This window comes from Thunnus maccoyii, chromosome 21, assembly GCF_910596095.1.
Source record: "Thunnus maccoyii chromosome 21, fThuMac1.1, whole genome shotgun sequence".
NCBI lineage: Eukaryota > Metazoa > Chordata > Actinopteri > Scombriformes > Scombridae > Thunnus > Thunnus maccoyii.
Window position 1 is genome coordinate 21,095,525 of NC_056553.1, and position 21,363 is coordinate 21,116,887.

Below are 21,363 nucleotides of genomic sequence, written 5' to 3' on the forward strand. Positions count from 1 at the left end.
CAGGCCACCCCACTCCATGAAAATTGCATTGATTTCATCATTGCTTGGTGCTGTGGGTTAAAGTACGATCATCTCTGTTAGGACAGAGCAGTGTAATGTCTCTTGGTAGTTTAAGCTTGCTTGGTTTGGTGGATGTTTGCAAAACCAAAACCACACACCAGTCACTAAGCTAGGCTGCATTTTCTTGTGATGTAGCTAAGGATCCTGTAACACATGGATACAAACAGAAAACACTTCAATGGAAATATGAAATGCATTATGTGACACTATGTAGCCTCTTCATGCGCACGCACATACAAACGCATTACCTAAAAACACACGCTTCCATTTCTTGCCCAAGGTCTCACAGAAGCCTATTTGCTTTCAGAAGGACTTGGGGCTAGATCCATCTAGACAGATCCTCTCAGTGGCGAAAGACAAGTGTTTCAAAAGGCTAGTTCATACCGCTGATGGCCCATGATTAAGCCCATGTCTGAGGTGGAGTACCTCGTCTATTTTTGCTGCCATTAAAGCAGTGACAATGAGTGGCCTTTGCCTTGGGTTAAAATGAGATTTTTTGCCTTGGAATACAGAAAAAAAACTCTTCAACACGATTAAGGATGTATTCAAGTCTAACAAAGCAGTGTGCCACACTATTTAGGAGCTATTTTAGTGTAGCACAAGGCCAGAAGGTCTCCATGAGCCTGATTCAAAAATGTGGACCTTTACTGCCCTTATCAAAGCTTAAAAAATGCCAAATTGAGGAAGACTGTCAATCAGCCTCATCAGAGGATTGAAGTGAGTCCAAAAAAGCAATCAGTCAAAAGAAACTAGTCAGTAGAAATGATAAAGTTACTGGATGAGTAGCTAAACGTCCTCTGCTGCTATTGACTTTCCACTTTTAAAAACCAATCTCAATATCATACCTTACAATGCATTTGATGTGTAATCAGGATACATTTGTAGTGTGCAGACAGAAGTCAAAGGTATGCAGAAAAAGTGTATTTCATAACATTTTGAATATGCTCCATCAGTGAGAAGCACACACACACAAGCATGGTTACCCACATACACACACACTGTACCCGCACAGTCTGTACCAGAACAATTAATTTTTCCTCTGTTCTGACTCCACAGATTGCCTCTGTTTGAAAAAGTATCATTCTGCCCCAGATAGTCAAGCGATATGATTGGTTACTGCCAATTTGTTTGAAACATTGTAATTGCATCGCTGCTTCAGAGACTGCATAATTTCTCTTTCTGTATCTGAGTTCTATTAATATATCGTCACATGTGTTTAAGCAATTAAATTTATGAAAAGTCATTTCAATTCCATTCCCCCCTTTTTTTTTTTTTTTTTTTTTTTTTTGCTGGCCACACTTCCTGAATGTTCTCCATCTTTCACAATCCTCAAGTCACAAACCCAAAGTCCTGTGACTGAATCAAATGCAGATCTGTTACAGTCGTTTGCTTGTTCAAAGTCAGCATTAGATTTAATTTCCACTTTCTGCCCTCTGCTGTTATTACTTTTCAAAAACGTACATGCATTGATTCAATAATTTGGACATTTCTTTAGGAAAAACTTCAGGTATAGAGACATAATGCTGTGTATGTTTTCTGGAGACGAGGCTGTTGCTGTTGCTGATACAGTTATGTTACATTAGATGGAGGAACTTGCCGTAGCAGTTTTCCACTGGCTTGAAAGTAATGTGGTTGGAAATGGGAAATGCTGAGCAAAGTGTAGCACAAATGTAAAAAAAAAATTGGGAGAGAGAGGTGAAGTGGTGGATAGACTACAGACTAAATAAGTACAGACTTGTGGTGACATGTAGACCTAATTAATTAGCATTTGATTTGAATCTTAGCTCTTTGGCCTCCTTGGTCAGCAGCCCATCTTGGCTGTGGCTTAAACTGACAAATTGACCTTTATATATACAGAACAAAGAAGTCGGTTTATCAGTGGATCATCAGAACTCATTAAATACAAAGAGGATTATTAGAACATAGTGGCAAATGTTCAAGATTATATTCTAACAATAAATACGCTGGATTTTATGTCTGAGTTTATAAAACAACAACCCCTTTCCCCCTATGTCTCGTATCCTGTTTACAAACTTCTATTCAGTGGTGCGTGTCTGTTTCTGTCTGTTGCAACAGCCACGTCAGTTCATGACATTACTAAGATATTTATCACACCAGCATCTAAAAGCAGACAGACTGATGACAAGCATGCTTGTGGCTGGGTTTCATTTGTCTGATTTGAAATTCATCACGTAATGTACGCACACGCCTGTCTGTACATTTATGATGTTATTTGTGACAGATCTCCTGCAGACGTCGACTTTTTTTTTGACAGACTGGCTGTCTTGTGGCTTTTTTTTTTTTCGTCCTTCTTGACAGAACTACGGCAACTTGCCAATAAAGCACTGCATTAATCAGAGCAACAAAAACATATTTCCACCAAGATGCATCACCACAAAAGCTTTCTCATCCTCCCTGCCTGTGTTTACCAGGGACATAATTCTCTCATTTTACAGATGTAAGGACTGAGTTGAATTTCACAGTGTACTATTTCTACAGAGTTCTCATGATAATTCATGAGACGGAGCTTCAGCCTAAGGACAGCAGTGCTATCACTTCAACCCTTCGTTTCACCATCCTCCCCATTTGATTCAATTCATTGAAATAAAGATTTTCTAACTTTCTCTTTCTTTTTTTTTTTGCTTGTCTCAGCAGAGTTCTGTCAAGACCGCCTCAAGACATAAATGTAAAGCTTTTATGCAAATTGTTCCCTCTCTTTTGACCAAAGACTTTTTCAGTTCAGAAACCCCAATCATGTACCTCATGGGACAAGAAACCACTGCAAAATGCTCCAGTGCATTGAGTCACCTGAGAAACCTGTTTATGGTTTTGTTTTTTCTTAAGCCAGCAACATATTACTACATTTAAATAAATGCCAACCAGCGTCTGTTGTTCCTCAAACCAACAAACCACTAGTGATGCAGACATTTAATACACTGCAGAGGTTTTGATATACAAGCCAGCTAATTAACGTCAATGCCTAGATGGGAAGGAATGTGACAGCCTCATAACAGCATGATGCACAAGGATGACAGATCAGCATGAAGAGTGAGGTGGGGCGTCAATCCACATTTTTAGGCTGACATAATGACATGACTAAATATTACATACAACAGTGAGTGGAATGAAAATGACACGATTTACATAAGATAGTGTGTCTCAAATAATCAAAAAAGCAAGAATGACCTCTTCTGAAAACAGAACTGATTGTTTATCTGTGGCCACTGTGGCCATGATGATGACTAACTAGGGATCAGAGTTTACTTTCCTTTTCTTTTCTTTTTTTTACAGCTACACCATTAGGGAACATGGTCAGGTAATTGACCAGCTGAAACACTTTTATTATTTATGAGAAGCAGCAGGCGGTATAGGATTAAGATCAAAGCAGATGATGCTTTCACTTTAGCATTGTTGCATCATAGGAGTTTGCAGACACAGTAGTTTAGTTAACTCTGTGAGGAGAGTAGATGTAACAGCTTATTCTGTATATAAAAGAGCATCCAAGTACTCTCTGCAGCATGCCAATGGCTCTGTTTGTAATCCAGTCCAATAGCGTTGCAGTCAGCGAGGGAACGTTTATGCAAAGAGACAAGGGGGAAGGAAGTGGCTGGCCCTAACAAAAGACGCTCACTCGGATGAGAGAAGGGCTGATCGATAGAGCCAGGAGAGAGCTATCAATCAGAGCCCCGGCCTAGTAAATTATGGTTTTATTAGTATTGAGCTGACCACTGCTGGGAGAGACCTTAAAACATTGAGATGCTGGCCCACACCAGAGGGAAGAGAAAAGGAGGGAAATTTGTGTCAACCCCAACCCCCACCTTAATATGGAGTGATTGAAGTCAAGTTAGATCATGACATGTAGAGACTACAGCTCCCCTGTTGTCATAGCAAATAGGAGTGATTCATGGAAAGGGGATAGAGTGAGGGCACAGAGCAGTGCACTCTGGGAAATGCAGTTTCCAATGAAGCGGTGACTAAATTGAGGAAAGTAGATCGCAGAGCAGCAGAAATGCAATTCCAGCGCTGCCGGGCCCTCATTCCCAGCCGGCTCTCTGAGGACTAACTCATTTAGGAGCGGCAGGGGAAACTCAATAGGACCAATTGAGAGAATAATATATTGAATCTGGTGGTTGAGTGGGCTGCTTGGGCACAGTTGAGGACTGTGGAGGTGAAGTGTGTGCTTTAGAGTCTGGAAACCCAAGTGTAGTTAAGCAACATACACACGTGTATGTGAATACATACACACACACACATTCCTTTCACTTTGCACCATAGTACACGTGATGTTCGGTTGTAAGCTGTATGTGATACTATTGCACGGCGTATGAACACAGCTGATAACAACAGAGGATTGTCGACTCTACACAGATTGGCATCAAGACAAGACACTTTATGTATCTTTAGATGGAGAGACAGCAGTAGTTTGGGCAGTGAAACCTGATTAGGAGATTTACTCTCACATATCCAGCTGTTGTTCCCGTGTTTTAGTGAAACTGAAGTTGTCAGAGGCTAATAAAAGTGGGGTATCTGGCCAGCAGAGAGGCAGGTTGTGCCCGGGGCAGCATGCAGCAGTTTAAGGATTGTAATTACAGCATTATGGTGGAGGTTGACTGGATTAGGGCCATGGCAACAGGCTGAGACCAAGATAGAAGGCCAGGAAATGGCCATAGACTAGACATCATTAGCCTTAGTTGACAGCTTAAGACCAGCCCTGTCAACACACTGCTTCTTCACCCTCACTTAGTACTCAAGGTCAGGGAGATGTTGATGCACAGGCAAAAACCTGTTTGTGCATGAGTCTGCACTTAACCACAAACACATACAAACACACTCACACGTGCACATGGATGCAGCTGTGCAAGCACACTCTATTACACCACAGCCACACTGACGAATAAAAGCAATACCTTGAACACACAAGCATGCAGTCCAATGGGAGCTGAGCAGCAGTTGATCTTGACTGGGCTCAGTGTAAGTCACAGTGCTCTCCCCTCTCCCCTCAGTCAACAGGATAATCCACTCTGAAAATGACTAGATTAAGGCAGATTAAACACATGATGAGGCGATGAGAACCACTGGTAAGAAAGGACTAAAATCTCACCAAAGACGCTGAAAGACTTAACGGAACACATCCACTTTTAGGCAAATAAACTCCTTGATCAACTTGCTGTTGCTGTTATTTAAGAATTAAATCAGCAGTGGTTTGAACACTGTGATACCGTAAACCTTTTTGTCTGTTGTGGCGATCATGGTTATTGATGCTCATGCGAACTAACCACTCACTTCCACATTTTTTAAGTCTGCTGGTTCAGTTGCAGAATTGGCGAAATGCATCCCATCTTGGGTATCAGAAAATATTTTTCTAGGAAAAGACCTAAATGTTAAATCACTACTCTGACATTGAATATCAGCTAACAGCAGAGTGCGGATTTGACATGAAAATATCACAGCTTGACATGAACTTCCACCAGTCAGTAAACATTCACAAATCAGTAAACATTCACAGCATGCTGAAATATTAGTATGCACAGATGCAGACTCAATTAGTATTGGTTACACAAATATTAAGTTGATTCCAAAGTCTATTTGCCATCGAAGCCGGTGAATACTTTTGAAATTAGCCTGTTCGGCTCTCGGAGATAGAGGGAGACAGTGACTAGGATGTCTTTTTGAGATCTATTTCTCTTGACACATTCTATACATAGTTTTCATATCATTTGATTCTCAGCTGAACGCTCTCTCTGCTCCACTCTGTCCACACATTTCTCCACCTCTTACCTTAAACCTTCCATCTTACTTCTTTTCAGCTCATGGCAAGTCTCCACCAGATGTGAAACAGATTGAAAAGTGCAGAGCGGGTTAGAGTGAAAGAGAGAGTAGCAAGTAAAATAAATTTTCATTTAGACAATTTGAACCTTATTGAGTCTGAATCATCCAGGGACATGCTTTTTATTATAAGGCTGGCAGTGGCCATGGCTCTGATTGTAATTGCATTGACCCAGGCCTCCATTTCACACACATACACACACACACACACTGACACGCACACATTGCCTCTCTCCCGCCTCTCCCCTCGCTCTTATCAACACGCTGTCCCGATAAAGTCCTGCGCTCTCAACCTCATTAAACCTCTCATTTATATTAAACAGCCGATAAGTCCCTCTCGCCTGGTATGCGTCTCCCAGGGCACGCTACTCCCACGAGAAGGTAACTTGGCAGCACCCATACTGCACTGGGGCCTCAGCTCACACACCCCTACAATCTCCCTCTTTCTTGTTATTCCTTCAATTTGTTTACCGAAAACTCCCCACCTCCTCCTCCTCCTCTTCTTCCTCCCTCCTCCTCTTCCTCCTGCCCTTCTGTCTTCCTGCTGCTGTTGTCTGATTTTTTACTCCCCTCTCTCTTGGCCGGGAGCCAGCAGAGTGTTATGAGACATCAATATTAGCCAGGGCCTCCTGGTTTAAAGCATGCTTGAGGTACAGAGTTGAACTGTGCAAGACTATCTAGCTGTGAGGGAGCTATCTGTAATAGGTCCTGTTCAGGGAGTTCTTCTCCAGTGCATTCCCCCGGCTGCCCACAGGCTCCTATGAAGCATTGTCAAAATAAGGCCAAGGCCCTAGCTTTATTCTCTAACTCTCTGCACGTGGATTTGATTTTTTTTCTCTCTCTACTTGCTGACTCTTGCTGTAGTAGTTCCATTGTCTCTATGCTAAAAAATACTATTGGCTGTTGAAGCCAGTATCTGGGCTTGGTGGTCACAGACCCAAAGACTAACCGCTAACACTGTCCCTCTGTCAAGACTGACACATGCACTGAGTGTACAGTGGGCTCAATAACCAGCAGTGCGGCACATTGACCACATGGCAAATGTCACTGGTCCATTTACTAGAGCTCATTGTTAGAGACAGCTGTCTATCGGCCTATGGGAAATCCATGGAGCTTTATCCGGCTCGGACTACTGCAGGAGCCGTCTCACACTGCTGAGCCAGAAAATACGACGTTAGCTGAGATAGACACTGAAGCCCAGGTTACATGTTTCTGGAGTATTGATGGAATCACATTAAGAGCCATACTGTGCCTGAAGTTCAGACTACCAATTTGATTTAAAAAAAAAAATCCAGTAGTAGTCAAAATTTTACCCTTTTTACCATCTGTTTGGTTTGTTTTTAAGTCACAATCTATGTTTCAAATGTAAAAGCAAAGGTTAACCCCACCACCAAATATCAAAACACATGACACATGAGCTATTAACACATAGAATAACACAAGCCTACCTAAGTTTTTTAGCCATGATAGCAGCTAGGGGTGGAAATAACAGTCAGTCCACCATTTTGGTCCACACAACTATTGGATAGGTTGCCATGAAATTTGATGGTGATGGTGAATATGGTAAACATTACACCTGTTAAACATCAGCATTTTAACATTGTCATTGTGAATATGTTAGCATGCTGAAATCAGCATTTAGCTCAATTTAATTTTGAGTTCAAAATTTTCATGTATGTATGCATATACTTCAAGTGTATGTGGTTAAAAAAATTACAAATTGGGTCTTCAAGGAAGGTATTTTAAGACAAACTCAGAGTCTAATTGCTTTCATTTTGGCATTGTACACCTTTGTAAGCACCATGTCTACTCTCCACCTCTCTTGGTGTCTGTAGGAAGCTCCTGGCAGCCCTCCAGTGTTGGAGCATCCTGTCAACTCTCTACTAGACAACCATGAGCGCCGGATCTCCCATTCTCTGTATGAAACCATCGAGGGCTTTGACAACATCTCCACACCACGGACTAATGTGATCGGACGTATTGGTGAGTCAAAGCCACCTTAAATAAATCATCATAGTTCTTTGACTCTCTCTTTCAACACCTTTATGTTTCTTTCAACTGCTACTAAACAACATCATTCCACAAATTGGATTTTTTTTGGCCGGTCACTCCTCATTGGCCTTGATGGGAAGTGTGGTTGACCTGCTAACCTCATTCTCATTAGATATATTTTCCCCATGAATTGATGCTGTCTGCAATCTGACATTATCTGATCAATTTTAACATTCACCCCATCCCCTCTGAAGAGCTTCTGCTAGCGTCTTACCTTAAACCCCCCAACCAGCATCTCCTTCAAAGCCTCTTCCCCCCTCATCACCCTGAATCCTAAGCTACGCTATTTCACTATTCAAACCTCTCAGGGATTAACGTCATCCCCAATCCTCCCAGCCTTCACTCCACTCCCGACTGGTTTCACTGGGGTCAATTCCCATTCTATCCAGTTGACATCAGCAGGCTGAGATCTCAGCTCTTCAGGTGTATTAGAATTGGCAATTCAATCCTCAACCAGTCACTGCTGTCATCTCAACATCGACAGACCTTTCACATATACATACACAGAACTGAAAGGTGATTGCGTCGGTCTAGGGAGGGTGTGTTTGTGGGGGATGACGCAGTGTATGGACATGTATCCACACCCTTCCTCCCTCTTTTTCCATCTAATCTCCAAACTCATCCTTTTACCATTTTTCTACCCACTGATAAACTGTCTCCTCATGATCTCCTCGTCTCTCACTCCTTCTCCTCTTTCACCCTTCCACCCTCCTCTGCACAGATGGAGTGAATTTGTAATCCGTCAACGATCTACACTTTTTTCTTTTCTGTCCTTCCCCTATCTGTTCTCCCGTTTCTCTCCTATCCCCCTCCCACCATTTCCCCCCAGAGTGGTGCCACTCTGCCACTGATCATAGAAGATCAGAGGCTGTGTCAGAAGCATCTGATGGTTAATTAAGCCTCCAGATCAATAGGGCTTGCCCCTGACACTCTCTCTCCCTGTGTCTCTCTTTCTGCCCTTCTCTTTTTCTACTCTTTCATCATGTCTTCCTCTCCCATCCCAAATCAAATCTTCTCAAATTGGTTGGGTTTTCCTCTCAGTTTGGGTTATTTATTCCACTGGCTTTTCCGACGCAGGCTTTTCAGAACGCCGCTGTGATCATAAGCGGCAACTGTGGGCGCGCTGATGGAAAAGTTTCTTGCCATTGAAACTTCAAGGGCGCCCAGCGCACATCTCATCCTGCAGAGTGGGAGTCAAATGAGCCAAGTGGAAAAGTTTTAGAGGTGGGGGCGGAGTGGGTGCTAAAGCAGTAAGTTATCACAACCGAAAGCTCAGCGGAGTCTCAGATCTTTGACTCCGCTTTTCTCACAGCAAGAAAATGTCAGCTCCTTTTCTTCTCTGTCTTCAGGCTGTCTCGGAGTCGTGCCCTCATTAACCCGTGCCTACATGCTCTGACAGGTCTTCATTTTTTTTAAACTGACACAATTTTGTTATTTAAATTTCTGATGCAGTCACAGTTGAGTTTATAGTCATTACAGCAACACAACACTGTCACACTGAGGTAAAGTTCAGCACCTGAGAGGTAAAATGCAGGGATTCGCTCCTTCCAAGGCTGGGTCTCTATTTTTCAAAATGACTCTCTATATAATCTTCCTTTTTGTTCTTTAACATTTACTGGACATTTGGTGGTTATTTGGTGCACGCAGAAAACGCGTTTTGTTTCTTAAACATGCATGAAGGCATATTAGATACTTTATATTTGAAGAAAAATTGGAGGAAGAAAGTCACAAGCAAGTGTCTATGACCTTGCAGTGACAACACAGAGCGGAGATCTAGTTAACCTTGGTCAAATATCACAAGCAAGTAGCATCAGTATTCCTCACATATCTCATTTGTGTTCTTCTGATGTGGATTTTTTTTTGCTTTTCTTTCTCTTATCTAACTGAAATGTTTCTCTTTTAGTTTAAATAAATTAAACTAATAAACAGAGACACCATTCAGAAATAACACCAAAGTGTCTTACCATGTCTCCACTTAGTAAGACATTTTGTGTGGATGGTAAATCACTGCAGGCTGGACAGACAGTATGTAGCTGTTTCCACTCTCTATCCTCCTCTATATGTTATTTCAGATGGGCTCAGACATATTGCCTGTTGTGTGAGATGTGACAGTTGGTTAGAGGACAGATGCTGAGATGGGCTCGGCAAGGTCAGGAAACGCACAGCCGCCAGGGCTTGACTGACAGCTCGATGTGGAGTGTATCTAGACCTGCTAAATTACTGAATCATGAAGGCCAGTCGTGGAGTTTAGGATATGGTAGGGTACACGTGCAGCAGTACATACACAAGGTTGCGTGCACACACACCCGCTCACTCACTCACTCACAGTACAACCTCTCAATCAGGTTACACACTCTCCCCACTGATGTGAGCCATACATTTTTCCTCGGAGCAAATAGTGATTACTGACAAAACTCTGAGGCATTTTACCTCTTAAAAGACAACGGAGGAACTCTCTAACCAAATCATGTGCTCTCATCTGCTCCATTATACGGCCCGTGCTGCTATAAGTGGAGCAAGACACAGAGGTAAATGGAAAGGAATGGTTTTGCTGTTCAAGAATTAAGACCTGACTTTGATTGTGAGTTATTACAGAGGGCAGCAAGTCAATACGGTGAAATTGTAAACTCCATATTTCTGCCAACCTATGATTGTTATTGCTACACTCTCTATTTTCTGTTAAAAGACAGCAGATAACTACCACGTCCTATGGATGCCTTATCTCACCTCACCCAGATATTGATCATATGCTGGACAGTCTCATCTACTCCCTGCAGTCACAGGTAGCTCGTTGCCTTTCTTCCGAAACAGCAGGAATAGGTCTTCTTTTAGGGAAAGGCACAATTCAATGAATTATAGGAATTATAATTACCATGGCAACGGGGAAGAAAAGCACAAAATGACACAGGAGACAGGTGCTATTATAGTGCCATCACATTGATTGTAAGGGCACTTTGCCTCAATCCTCCCTGTAGTGTTTCGGGCTGTCATTCAGAACTATCTGCTCTGTGTGTGTGTGTGTGTGTGTGTGTGTGTGTGTGTGTGTGTGTGTGTGTGAGCACATACATTCATATAATCAATAGTCAGAGGTAATCCCATCCCCTGTTTGCTTCAGTAAACCATGCGATACTGTGACATTGTCAGCTTTAGCTTCACACATGCACACACCATGCATCATAGCATCATGGCCAGAGGCTGAATCCACAACTAGCAGGTAGTGAACATACAGTATGCTTAACTCCCCGCTCAAATGAAATGAGTTTCTGACACTTTCTGTCTTATCTTTCTCTGTTTTCACTCTATCCCCACCCTCCTTTTGCCCTTGGGGGTGAAAGGATGGAGAAATCAGCAGAGATGCATTCTCACTCAAAGAAGGAAAAGCAGAGAGAAAGAAGAAAAGTTGAATTAAGGAGAAGGAAATATGGAACTGAGTGAAATCTCCTGTGTGCACGCACTGTGATAGCGACAGCCGGGGTTTGACACAAAGGTCGTTAGCATCACACCCGGCTTTGCCTTCTATTCTATCTAATTGAAAAGTGCTGCTGGGTGTGGGCTCCACACGCTGGGGTGAAAATTGAGGCCCATGAACTGACACTGTCTGTGAATGTGGCTGTTTGGATGAATGCCTGAGTCTGAGTGTACACCTAGGAGGGGTACAGGAGTGTGGGAGAGGTGGGAACCAAGCGAGTGGACTTATGCTGTTTTCACACAGGAAAGAAGGCGTTCACAGGATGCCATTGGTGCAGCGCAGGTAGCAGTGGAAAATTCTATAGACTAAACCAGACACACACTGAGGCAAATCCAAAATTAGTTACTTATAAAAGTGTGTAACAACAAAGTTCTCTCACTTTGGAGGACTTTCTACTTTTTCTATCATTATGAAGACATGTACTTATTTAAAAGATGAAGAGCAAACACACAGTCATGAGCAGACTAGCAACAAGACTAACATGAACACACCAACCTCTGAGTGTCCCTAGACACTGTAGTCTTCTCTAATGGTCTTTAAGAGCCGTCTTCCCAGGAATTGACCCTTCCGTCCCCTCACCTTCAGTATTACACAGCCTGCAGACTCATCTTCTCTGTATGCTCAGCCATCAGTGCAGGAGATGAGGCGGAGTGACCTCCCTTAACTTGGTGTTTAGGCTGCTTGAGAGTGCTATTAACATGCCTCAGTGAGAAAATGACAGACATAAATGATGTTACCCAGGAACTTTCCCTTTTCCTGCACTTTATACTTATTCATTGTGGTCATTTGGGGCAAAAGAGGTGCAGCTGCAATAGAATTTTTTGACATATTTAATATATTCTTTTGAAACACTTTTATAATTTGAAGCACTTGTAAGATGTGGTAAGTTGATACATGTTGTTATATTAGAATAAAATGAAGCTGTGATACATATACTCACTGATTCATTCTTTTATTATATTTAGCTTATTTGCAAGTTTTACTGTACCCGGGACTGTGAAGAACCCACCTTAACTCAGTTCACCTACTCAGTTTACCTGCTGTCTTTTTAAGCACTGGTGAAATCTGACTCTACACAGTACATACATGGTGAGGACTTATCATACAGTAGATTTCTTGTTTTATGTTTGATTTATTTTATTTTATCTTTTTTTTTTTCTTTTTTTTTAAATTTGGGTAGTTAATATTGATAATAAATCAAATAGAAATTTAGAGCTGAAATGAGCATAATAGGTCCTCTCTAAATTAAAGAACCATTACAACATCATTACATCAGCATCTTTCAAGGTACAATTAAACAAGAAAATTAGCTTTATCAACTCACACAGGTGTTTTCACTTAGTCTGCCTAATTAGACATTTTCTTTGCATCTAGCTTTGTTGTTTTATATAATTCTATCATAACTCCGTCCAACTTCTGCCTGAGCAAAAGTCTAATTAGCCAGAATAAGTTAGAACACCTTAATGAGTATGCAGGTCAGCAATTCTACATTTACCATCTGATATTGTATTATTGTGATATGATAGATTGATGTTTGTCTCTGAAACAGAACAAGTGGAATTTGACTTGTGTGAATGATGATTACAGCCCAAAGCATTAAGCATTAAATATGAATATTTCCAGACCTCCACATTATTGGAGGTCTATTGATATATATAGAGTACAGTAGCTATATATATCAGTCATGTGTAAGAGTAAATATACATTAATACATAATAATTAATACAGCAAGTTTATAACATTTTTCTCTTCTTTGTAAGCATGTTTTCCATTTATAGCATCAGAGGATGACTTGTTTGATATTTGCTTCTAACCTTTCACCCCACACAAGCTGCAGAGGAATCAAACCACTCAGTATCTCTGCCTTTAGCGTGGGTGAGCTCCTCTTGAGCTTTAGCTAACACAGCTGGTGCTTGTGTGAAAAGGTTGAGGTGGTTTGAAATTATATTCCTTGAAATGGCATTTAAAGGCTAAATAACAGGCTTGGATAGGTGGGCGGCTCTTCCTTCAACACTGTTGATGGGTTGACCTCTGGAAAAGGAAAATCTTTCAGCCTCATCGTGGTAATATATGCCAGAGAGGTGGTTAGTTTAGTTTGACGACGTACGTGAGATAATCTTTGCCAGTAATGACGACATCTTGGTAGCATTGTCGACATCCATATATTATTAGCCTTAAACTTTTCACCAAATTAGTTTTCCTGTCATAACAATAACCACAATTTGTCACCTCCCAGACCAGGACTCAGACAAAAACTGATCATGACTGTTGCCTGAATGCTGTGATCCTGGGTCCATGGGAACCATCTGTTGGTCCCAGTGTTCAGTGTCTCTAATCCTGTCCTAGATGTCTGAGTGTCATTTTTCCGCATGGAAGTGAGACACTGTCATCCAGCCAATCAACTAAATGTTCTGATCAATTGCATTGACGAGGAAATCCCTTGTGGTACATGGTGGACCGCTGTTAGGAAACGGCACCAGTGTCCCCTGGTGAGCATAAGGCTTTGGTTTCCACCAGCGTGTACTTAGGGTGATTACCTGCTGCAATCCATGTATGGGTCTGATAGCCGTGGCCGCGTGGATCAACTAATGATTCCTCCTCCAGTCAGATCAATAGGCCAAAGTGTCACAGAAGAAGCAAGAGAGAAAATGAGACAGCATAAGAGAGGAAAAGAAAGTACGAGTGTGTGTGATGGACATAGATGGAGGAAATCGTGTAGCAGAAAGAAGATGGAGTGCGGCTATTAGTGTGACCTCTCACCTTACAGCTCAATGTTTCAACGGGCAACGCTTGGTCAGAAGGCAGAGAAAGAGGAGAGTGAAGCTCTGATCCATTTGGATGGATGTAGCCAGGTGGCCTCTCGAGCCAGAGAGCTCATCCGTCTCTGTCTTCATTCTCTGCCAGAAGGAGGAAGAACATCTCTGCTTCAATATCATGGAATAGCTTCCATATGCTGAGCACGGCTGGCCAGCGGGCTACGTGTGCTACAGTACAGTCGTGGAGACGTGACTTTCACTATACTGATTGTGTGCTTGAAGATTGTCTGCAGCAAACTTCTCAAGTGTTGGGCATGATGAGTGGACAGATAGGATAGCATGATTAATATGAAGGTGTTACATACATTACATAACTGAAACAAATTGTTTTAGTGATGTTGTATCTATGAGCCACAGTTGCAATTAAAATTTTATGTCGTAACATTAAAATTAACAACCACAGTAATCACTTTGACTTTAATGCGTCTCAGCTGATCCTGTTTACGCAACACATTACAGCATTATTGCAATTATTGTAAACCCCACCCGACAACTTGTGTTTGTTTTCTAGCAGGATGGTGACTGTAATGGTGGGTGCTGAGACGGTGGAGGGTGTGTGTCTGCTTCTGTCAGTGTGACTCATGAGAAGCTATCTTTAATTACAGTGTGACAAAGGCCACAGTGGCACAATGTTGCCATGAGTACTATGTGCTGCATGGATGGTAAGCATGAATCAGAAGCTTTTTAACAAATAACCAAATAGCCCCTTTGTGAAGGAGCCAGCCTCTGTGAACCATTAATCTGGTGTAATATTTATCCCCATGTGACCTCACGTACATGTCTCTTAAGATACGTGTGTGACTGTTGATTCATTTGTGATGTTTCTTTGTTGTCTTTGTCTTTTTCTTCTTCTTTTTTCCATGAACTGACAGCATGAAAGGTTTCAGTGTATTCAGGATTGTCGAGGTCATCACAGGCTGAATAACAGCGTTTTGATTCTAGCTAAGATAGCGGTTTTGGTGTTTGGTGAAAACAGTGACTGTATTCACAATACTCAGGTATGAATGCTTGTTGTTATTCGCTGTGGTGCTATTAGGCAAAGGAATAACATAAAGGTAAAACCTGCTTCAAAACTCCAGACAACAGTGAGCTCAGATTCCTTTGCGCAAAATGATGTAAACAACAGAAAGACCACTCAAAGCACATAAAAGAAGACTGCAAACAAGACACTGAAAATATATTCCGTCTTTATTTCATCAGCATTTGTTTGCATTCACTATCATCACTCCAGACCAGCTTTGACTTTCAACTGCCTGCACCCCTGAGCTTAGATATCAGCTAGTTCAAGCTCAAACACACACATATACACCGCCTGTCGATCTGGCTGGCGAAAGGAAGTGAAGTGTCTCTGCTGGTCTTGTCACCTGCCCTTTTTCCCCCCCGTCACCAACTGTGAGGAGCTGGTAAAAGACAATGGTGTTAAAACAGTGAGTGAGCAGCCCCATCTGCACCTCACTGTGCCAAAACACCACCGAAGGTGCTGAAAAGTCTTTCTCTTCAGTGTTTGTCTCTTTTCCCACTCTGCCCTTTGCCTTTTATCTTTCCCGGCCCAGTTTTATGAACCAAAGAGCAATTTAATACAAACATACTGTTCCTAAGAGAAATTTTCTTTCAGTCTGTTTGTTACAGCCCTGGCTGTATTCCTATCTCTGTGTAGTTTTGCTCCTGTGTTTATGTGAGGGTGTGTGATCCGTTCCTGCGAGGATCTAGCTGGCCTTAGTCTTGTCTGCTTCAGTGTTGCAGTTTGGCTGTAATTTTCAGAGCTAACTTGCTGAATGCTACAACAAGAACTGTGGGGTGAGTGGGCTGTGATTTCCCTCTATGCTTATTATGCTGACAGCTGCAGAAAAGCAAGTAGTTTCTCTAATTATTTTCACCTTTCAAAGCATCAGCTAGCCCTTACTGTATGTGTCCACTAGCCATTCATCGCCCTGTGCATGTGTGTGTATGTGTGTGTGTCCTTTAGCCACTTAGCAAGGAAGAAAGTGGAATGACTTTAACAACTCTTCATCTGGAGAGCTGACCAATTGTTTCAAGAGGTCCTGACTGGAAATATTTCATAAAGTTTCTAATTAAAACGGTGTCCTCTGTTGGCAAAAGTGGTCTGCTGACATGAGTGAATGTAAAGTGATTATGGGTTATGTATTGTCTACACCTCATCTTTTAAAGAAACAGCGATTCTCATTCTAGTAGCACTGTGTGTCTTTTCCAGGCTGCTACTGTAGTGAAATACTCAGTGCCGCTGATGCAACCGAGAGGTAACTCTACCTAACAAGTGAGGAAAAGCAAAGGCTGGTAAAGCAACGGCCCCTGTGGATACACATCCGAAGGGCATCTCTTATTGACACTGCGGCACTTTTATAAAACTGACAGTGTTTTGAAGACAAAGGAAAGAGGTGTTGAATTTTGAAAGAGTGTTTGATGCAGTTGGAGAAGTGACTGACAAAAATTGCACAGGGACTTTGAGGACAAACCTAAACTACAATATAGAGCAAAAGGCACACAAAACAATGAAGTACACAAACAATGTGCACAATAATGATACTAAGTACTGATGACTATAAGCTGCAAACAATAGTATTTATCTAATTTTCCTAGAGCTGCAAAAAAAAAAACAACTAACTTATATACCACAATTAATGAAATTTAAAAAAAGATCACAAGTAGATGATAAATGATGCATATAATGTAAATGTCCAACTATAATTTAACTCCTAACTATTCAGTCTGTGAGACTGTGCTTAGTCTGACAGACTTCCTGGAGTTTCTCACTGTCATTACTCCAGTCCTGCTGATTTACTGTACAGGGTGAATTCAATTACCCATGGTTCTCTGTCAAGCTGCCCAAGTGAGAAATGGCCTTCATTTCACCTGTACAGGGTTGGCAGCCATCTTAACCGGTTCAGATGAGCAGTCTATAGACAAAGAGATGAGGCTTCCAAAAGAATCAATTAATAGATACATAGCAAAACAAGAAAACACAAGAAATGCAGGTGTGAAACATAAGATAAAATAATAAACATCAGACTTGTAATCTCAATAAATCTGGCGTTTGCTTTGAAACCGTTTGTTTGGAAGATATTCACACAATGTATAATAAATATGTCTTTTGTCACATTCCACTGATAAGGCTTTGGACATATATGACAAATAACCTTGGAATGCACTTCAGTCCATTTCTGTTTGTTATTTGACTCTCAGTGCACTTTTGGGAGGGCCTTTATAAGCCCACCGGGTTTCCTTCCTCTGCACAGCTGTTTTGTGTCTTTTTGTTTTTCTTTTAATTTTTTTTCTGTGCAAATAACCAAACTGAGCTATATACCTCATTGCTGTGTTGATTGGTGCTCAGATGCACTTTCACGGTATGCATTTATCATTTGTCCGGTGAAATGAAATGCCTCTGAGAGTCATGTTGGGATCCTGCCAGGGTAAATATTGTTGTCTGCTGTTCGTGATTACACGCAATTGTTCCTAAGCTGTTAAATTTGCAAAATGGCTCTCCTCTAATGGAAACAAAAGCAAAGACCACAGGAAGTTCAGCATTTCTGAAACCCTTTGTCTAATGGTAATCAGGTGTGTGGTTGAACTCAGCACTTGTCACTCGTCTTGACTTTGACCCCCCCCCCCCCCCTTTTTTTATGCATCCATGTCTGTACTTAAGTCAGGTACTGATCAATTTGCAGAGTGAATCTTGCACCTCTGCATTGTACCACTTCTCATGCTGTTGAACAACCTTTGTCCTGCCCTTGGTGCTGAGTGCCAGACACAGCAGAATATTCCCCATTGACTTTGACTCCTGAGGAGCAGCAAAGGAGCGATTCAGAGAAGTCCTCAGCTGAGGGGGGGTCAGACGGGAAAGAATACAGATCAGGGGAGTTCTGCTTCTGCTCATCTTTGTCCTTGGAGAGGAGTGAAGGAGAATGGATAAAACAACTCAGGTCTAAAACTTTTAGCTGACTTAAAATGAATTTACGGGACAGTAGACATCATTTTGTGTCTAGTTCTGTGAGTCTTGAAGGCCACTTTGTCCTGTCCACTTGTAACCATCTTGCTCATTTTTGCGTCCTTTAATGAGTGTCATGTGTTGGCTACTATCTAGTGGATATTGTCTCATCATGCAACCTCTTTGTTTGCATTCAGCACTGCAAACGTGTGCCTGATAAGCATTCTTAATTTACCCTTTTTGAAAAATGCTGTTGTCCTTCAGGCATGTTCTGATATGAACATTTCATAGTACAGTTATCTTTGCCAAAGTTATCTCTGTACCATATTATCTTTGTAATTATTAAAGTAAGATAAAATTATGTTTACCAAAATGTGTCTGTGGAGGTGTGTGTGTGTGTATGTGTCTTCAACATGTGTGTGCCTCTACACATATTTTTCCAATCCATCTTTTTCACACCTGTTATCAGACGCCACTGATGGATGTTTAAAGGACTTGAGTATTAATTCAATCTGGTGTTTTATAATTGGGAAAAATCTCTTACACATATTTGTAGTCTTGACCCATCTGTCTCTCTCCTTCTCTCTCTCTCAGGTAACTACCAGCTCTCTCCCACTGTCAACATGCCGCAGGATGACATAGTGATGATCGAAGACGATAGACCGCCTCTGCTTCCTGCCCACCTTTCTGACCAGTCATCCTCCAGTTCCCACGATGACATGGGCTTTGTTGGCGAGAACCCCGTGCCCTGGATCCATGAGCTGCCCGGACAGAATGAATGGTGAGCAGTGAGTTGTTCTTACTTTGCGGTGGAGTCGGCTGAATTATTTATAACTTGATGGACTTAAGACAGGCCCTCTGTGGAAGAGAACAGGACGCTTTTTGTATTTTCAGTTACAATGTGCAGATGGTGTAGATTAGCTTAGTGTGTGTGTGTGTGTATGTGTGTGTTACAGTTCCTGCTGGTCATTGAATCTCAGGACTGTCAATGACTGTTGCGTTTCCTGGATTTAAATGCAAAATCATAATAATAATGACATTACAGGAATAAATATAAATGCATTTTCAGTTATTGCACATATTTATTACAGTAAATGTGTGCAATATATGTGATAGTTTTCATTCATAGAAATCAGCAAACCAGACAGTCTGCCTTAACAAACCAGGAAATAATATTTTAATATGATACACTAAGTTTGTTTTGAGAAAGTAATGAAATCAGGGCTGCATTGGGAATACCTAATATTTGGGTACAAGTGTGCAGTTGTGTAACACTGTATGGAAGTTTGTGTGTAAATGGCAAGATACTCATGTGTGGCTCTGAGTGTGTGTGTGTGTTAAATAATGGATGACCCAGCAGCAGTAGTCAGACTGTGAATAAAAAAAAACTCTCAGGGGCTTGTACAGTACCTCCACCCCTCTAAACCCGACCACCCATGGGATTTCAGCTCCTCACACTGCAGTCTGAGTGGGGCACCCTCATAATATATAAAATGTGAAGCCAGGGCTCATCATCTTCATTTTCAGAGGACAAAGTCTCTTTAGGGACCCAACCGGTTAAGCAAAGGAACCCCTACAGACCAGGAAAAACAAAAATAAAACAATGAGATATCAAGACTGCAGGACAGGATGCATTTTAAAATGCTATATTTCCAAGAAAACATTTCCTTGTTATTGCTGTCACTTAAAGGCTGTCTTTTAACACAGGAAGTTGCAGCCATTCGCACTTAAAGATATAATCACATACTCTAAAATTACCGATGGCATTTCCTGTATGATTGCAGTGTTCAGGTACAGGAAATGTAAAGACAAGACGTTCAATCATGTCTTCATTCTGGTCTGAACGACAGAGTCAAGGACTGCTGTCTCCAACTCTTATATTGATTTATGTTTTCTGTCTTTTTTTTTTTTTAATAAGGATTGTTATTCTTTCTCATGATTGGTTGGTTGATGTCACATGTAATGGCATGCTGCTACAGAGTTGAAGATTTTTTTTTTTTCAAGGTGAAATGCCAGCTGCCATGAATAGAGATGCTCACTTTATTTATTTATTTTTTTTAGTATTTTTATTTCTTTTCCCCAGAGACTCTCTACCCTTCCTCTCTCTCTCTCTCTCTATGTCTCTCTCTCTCTTTCTCTCATTAATTATGAATGAGTAGATTTGCTCAGCATGCCTGTTGTTCATGTGATGTCAGAGGTTTGTCATAGTGGATTGGGTCCACAGCATATGGCTGAATCGCACTCAGCCTCCCTCATACACTCTCCATGTGTACACACACACAGATGCAAACACACACACACACGTGCATGACGTGTGCACTCGAGGCAGAAGTATGCTATATACCACTGCCTAGGGTTATTGTGAATAATTCATGTCCTCAAAGTCACACACACATACACATCAGGCACACATTCTCCTTTACTCAAATGCTAACAGCTGCTTAAACGTGCCAAGTGTGTATCCTCATTCTGACTGACTTACATTGTTTCTCATTTTACTTTTCAAGTGCCCCAAACATCCTACTACACACACACACACACATATACACACACACACACAGCGTTAACAGGCATACTGAGCCAGCAGGGGATGTGGGTCAGCCAAGCTCCAATGTATTGGAACTGTTACTTTTTAATTAAGCAGCCAGGGCCCTGTACGTATTGAATATGTATTGTGCAGAGCTGTGAAAGTCTCACCTCTGGCCTCCAGTATTATGCAGCCCTCCTTCCTCCTGGGAGGCGCCTTACCAAGGCCACAGCTAAACCTACAGTGCATACACAAAGCAGAAAAATGACTGCTTGGCTTTTAAAAATCATTGTAATTCAGGTGCTTTTCCTTCATGTCAATTCAATTCAATTCAAACTTTATTTCAGACTCACAAGACGGTCCACAGCGTATAAAAAGAAAAAAAAAAATAGACATACAAGATAAAATCACAACGGTTCAACATTCAATTTAAAAAACAGCTCATATGTAGGCTCACCAGTGTTTTGTGAGCCTGGATGAGTACAGAGAACAGCTCTTCCCAGGGCTGGTTAAAGCCTCTATGATGATGTTCTCTGACTCATCCAAGCGACACATAAAACTGTGCATCAGATGTCTTAGAAGTGCCTCACATGTAGGAACACCAGAGAACACAAACAGTTGACTGGCACTATGCCATCTGGGAACCTGAAGCAGCAACCTCATAGCATCG

The 21,363-nt window shown here is 41.6% G+C and overlaps 1 protein-coding gene across 10 annotated transcripts in view; it reads left to right on the forward strand.

The window, feature by feature from the left end:
• Positions 1–21,363, forward strand: part of LOC121887977 (partitioning defective 3 homolog) — a 356,909-nt gene that overhangs the window by 208,681 nt on the left and 126,865 nt on the right. For all 10 annotated transcript variants that reach the window (XM_042399172.1, XM_042399173.1, XM_042399174.1 and 7 more), the window contains 2 exons: positions 7,722–7,869; positions 18,761–18,947. In XM_042399172.1, coding sequence (XP_042255106.1) covers positions 7,722–7,869; positions 18,761–18,947 — 335 coding nt within the window. The remainder of the gene's footprint in view (positions 1–7,721; positions 7,870–18,760; positions 18,948–21,363) is intronic.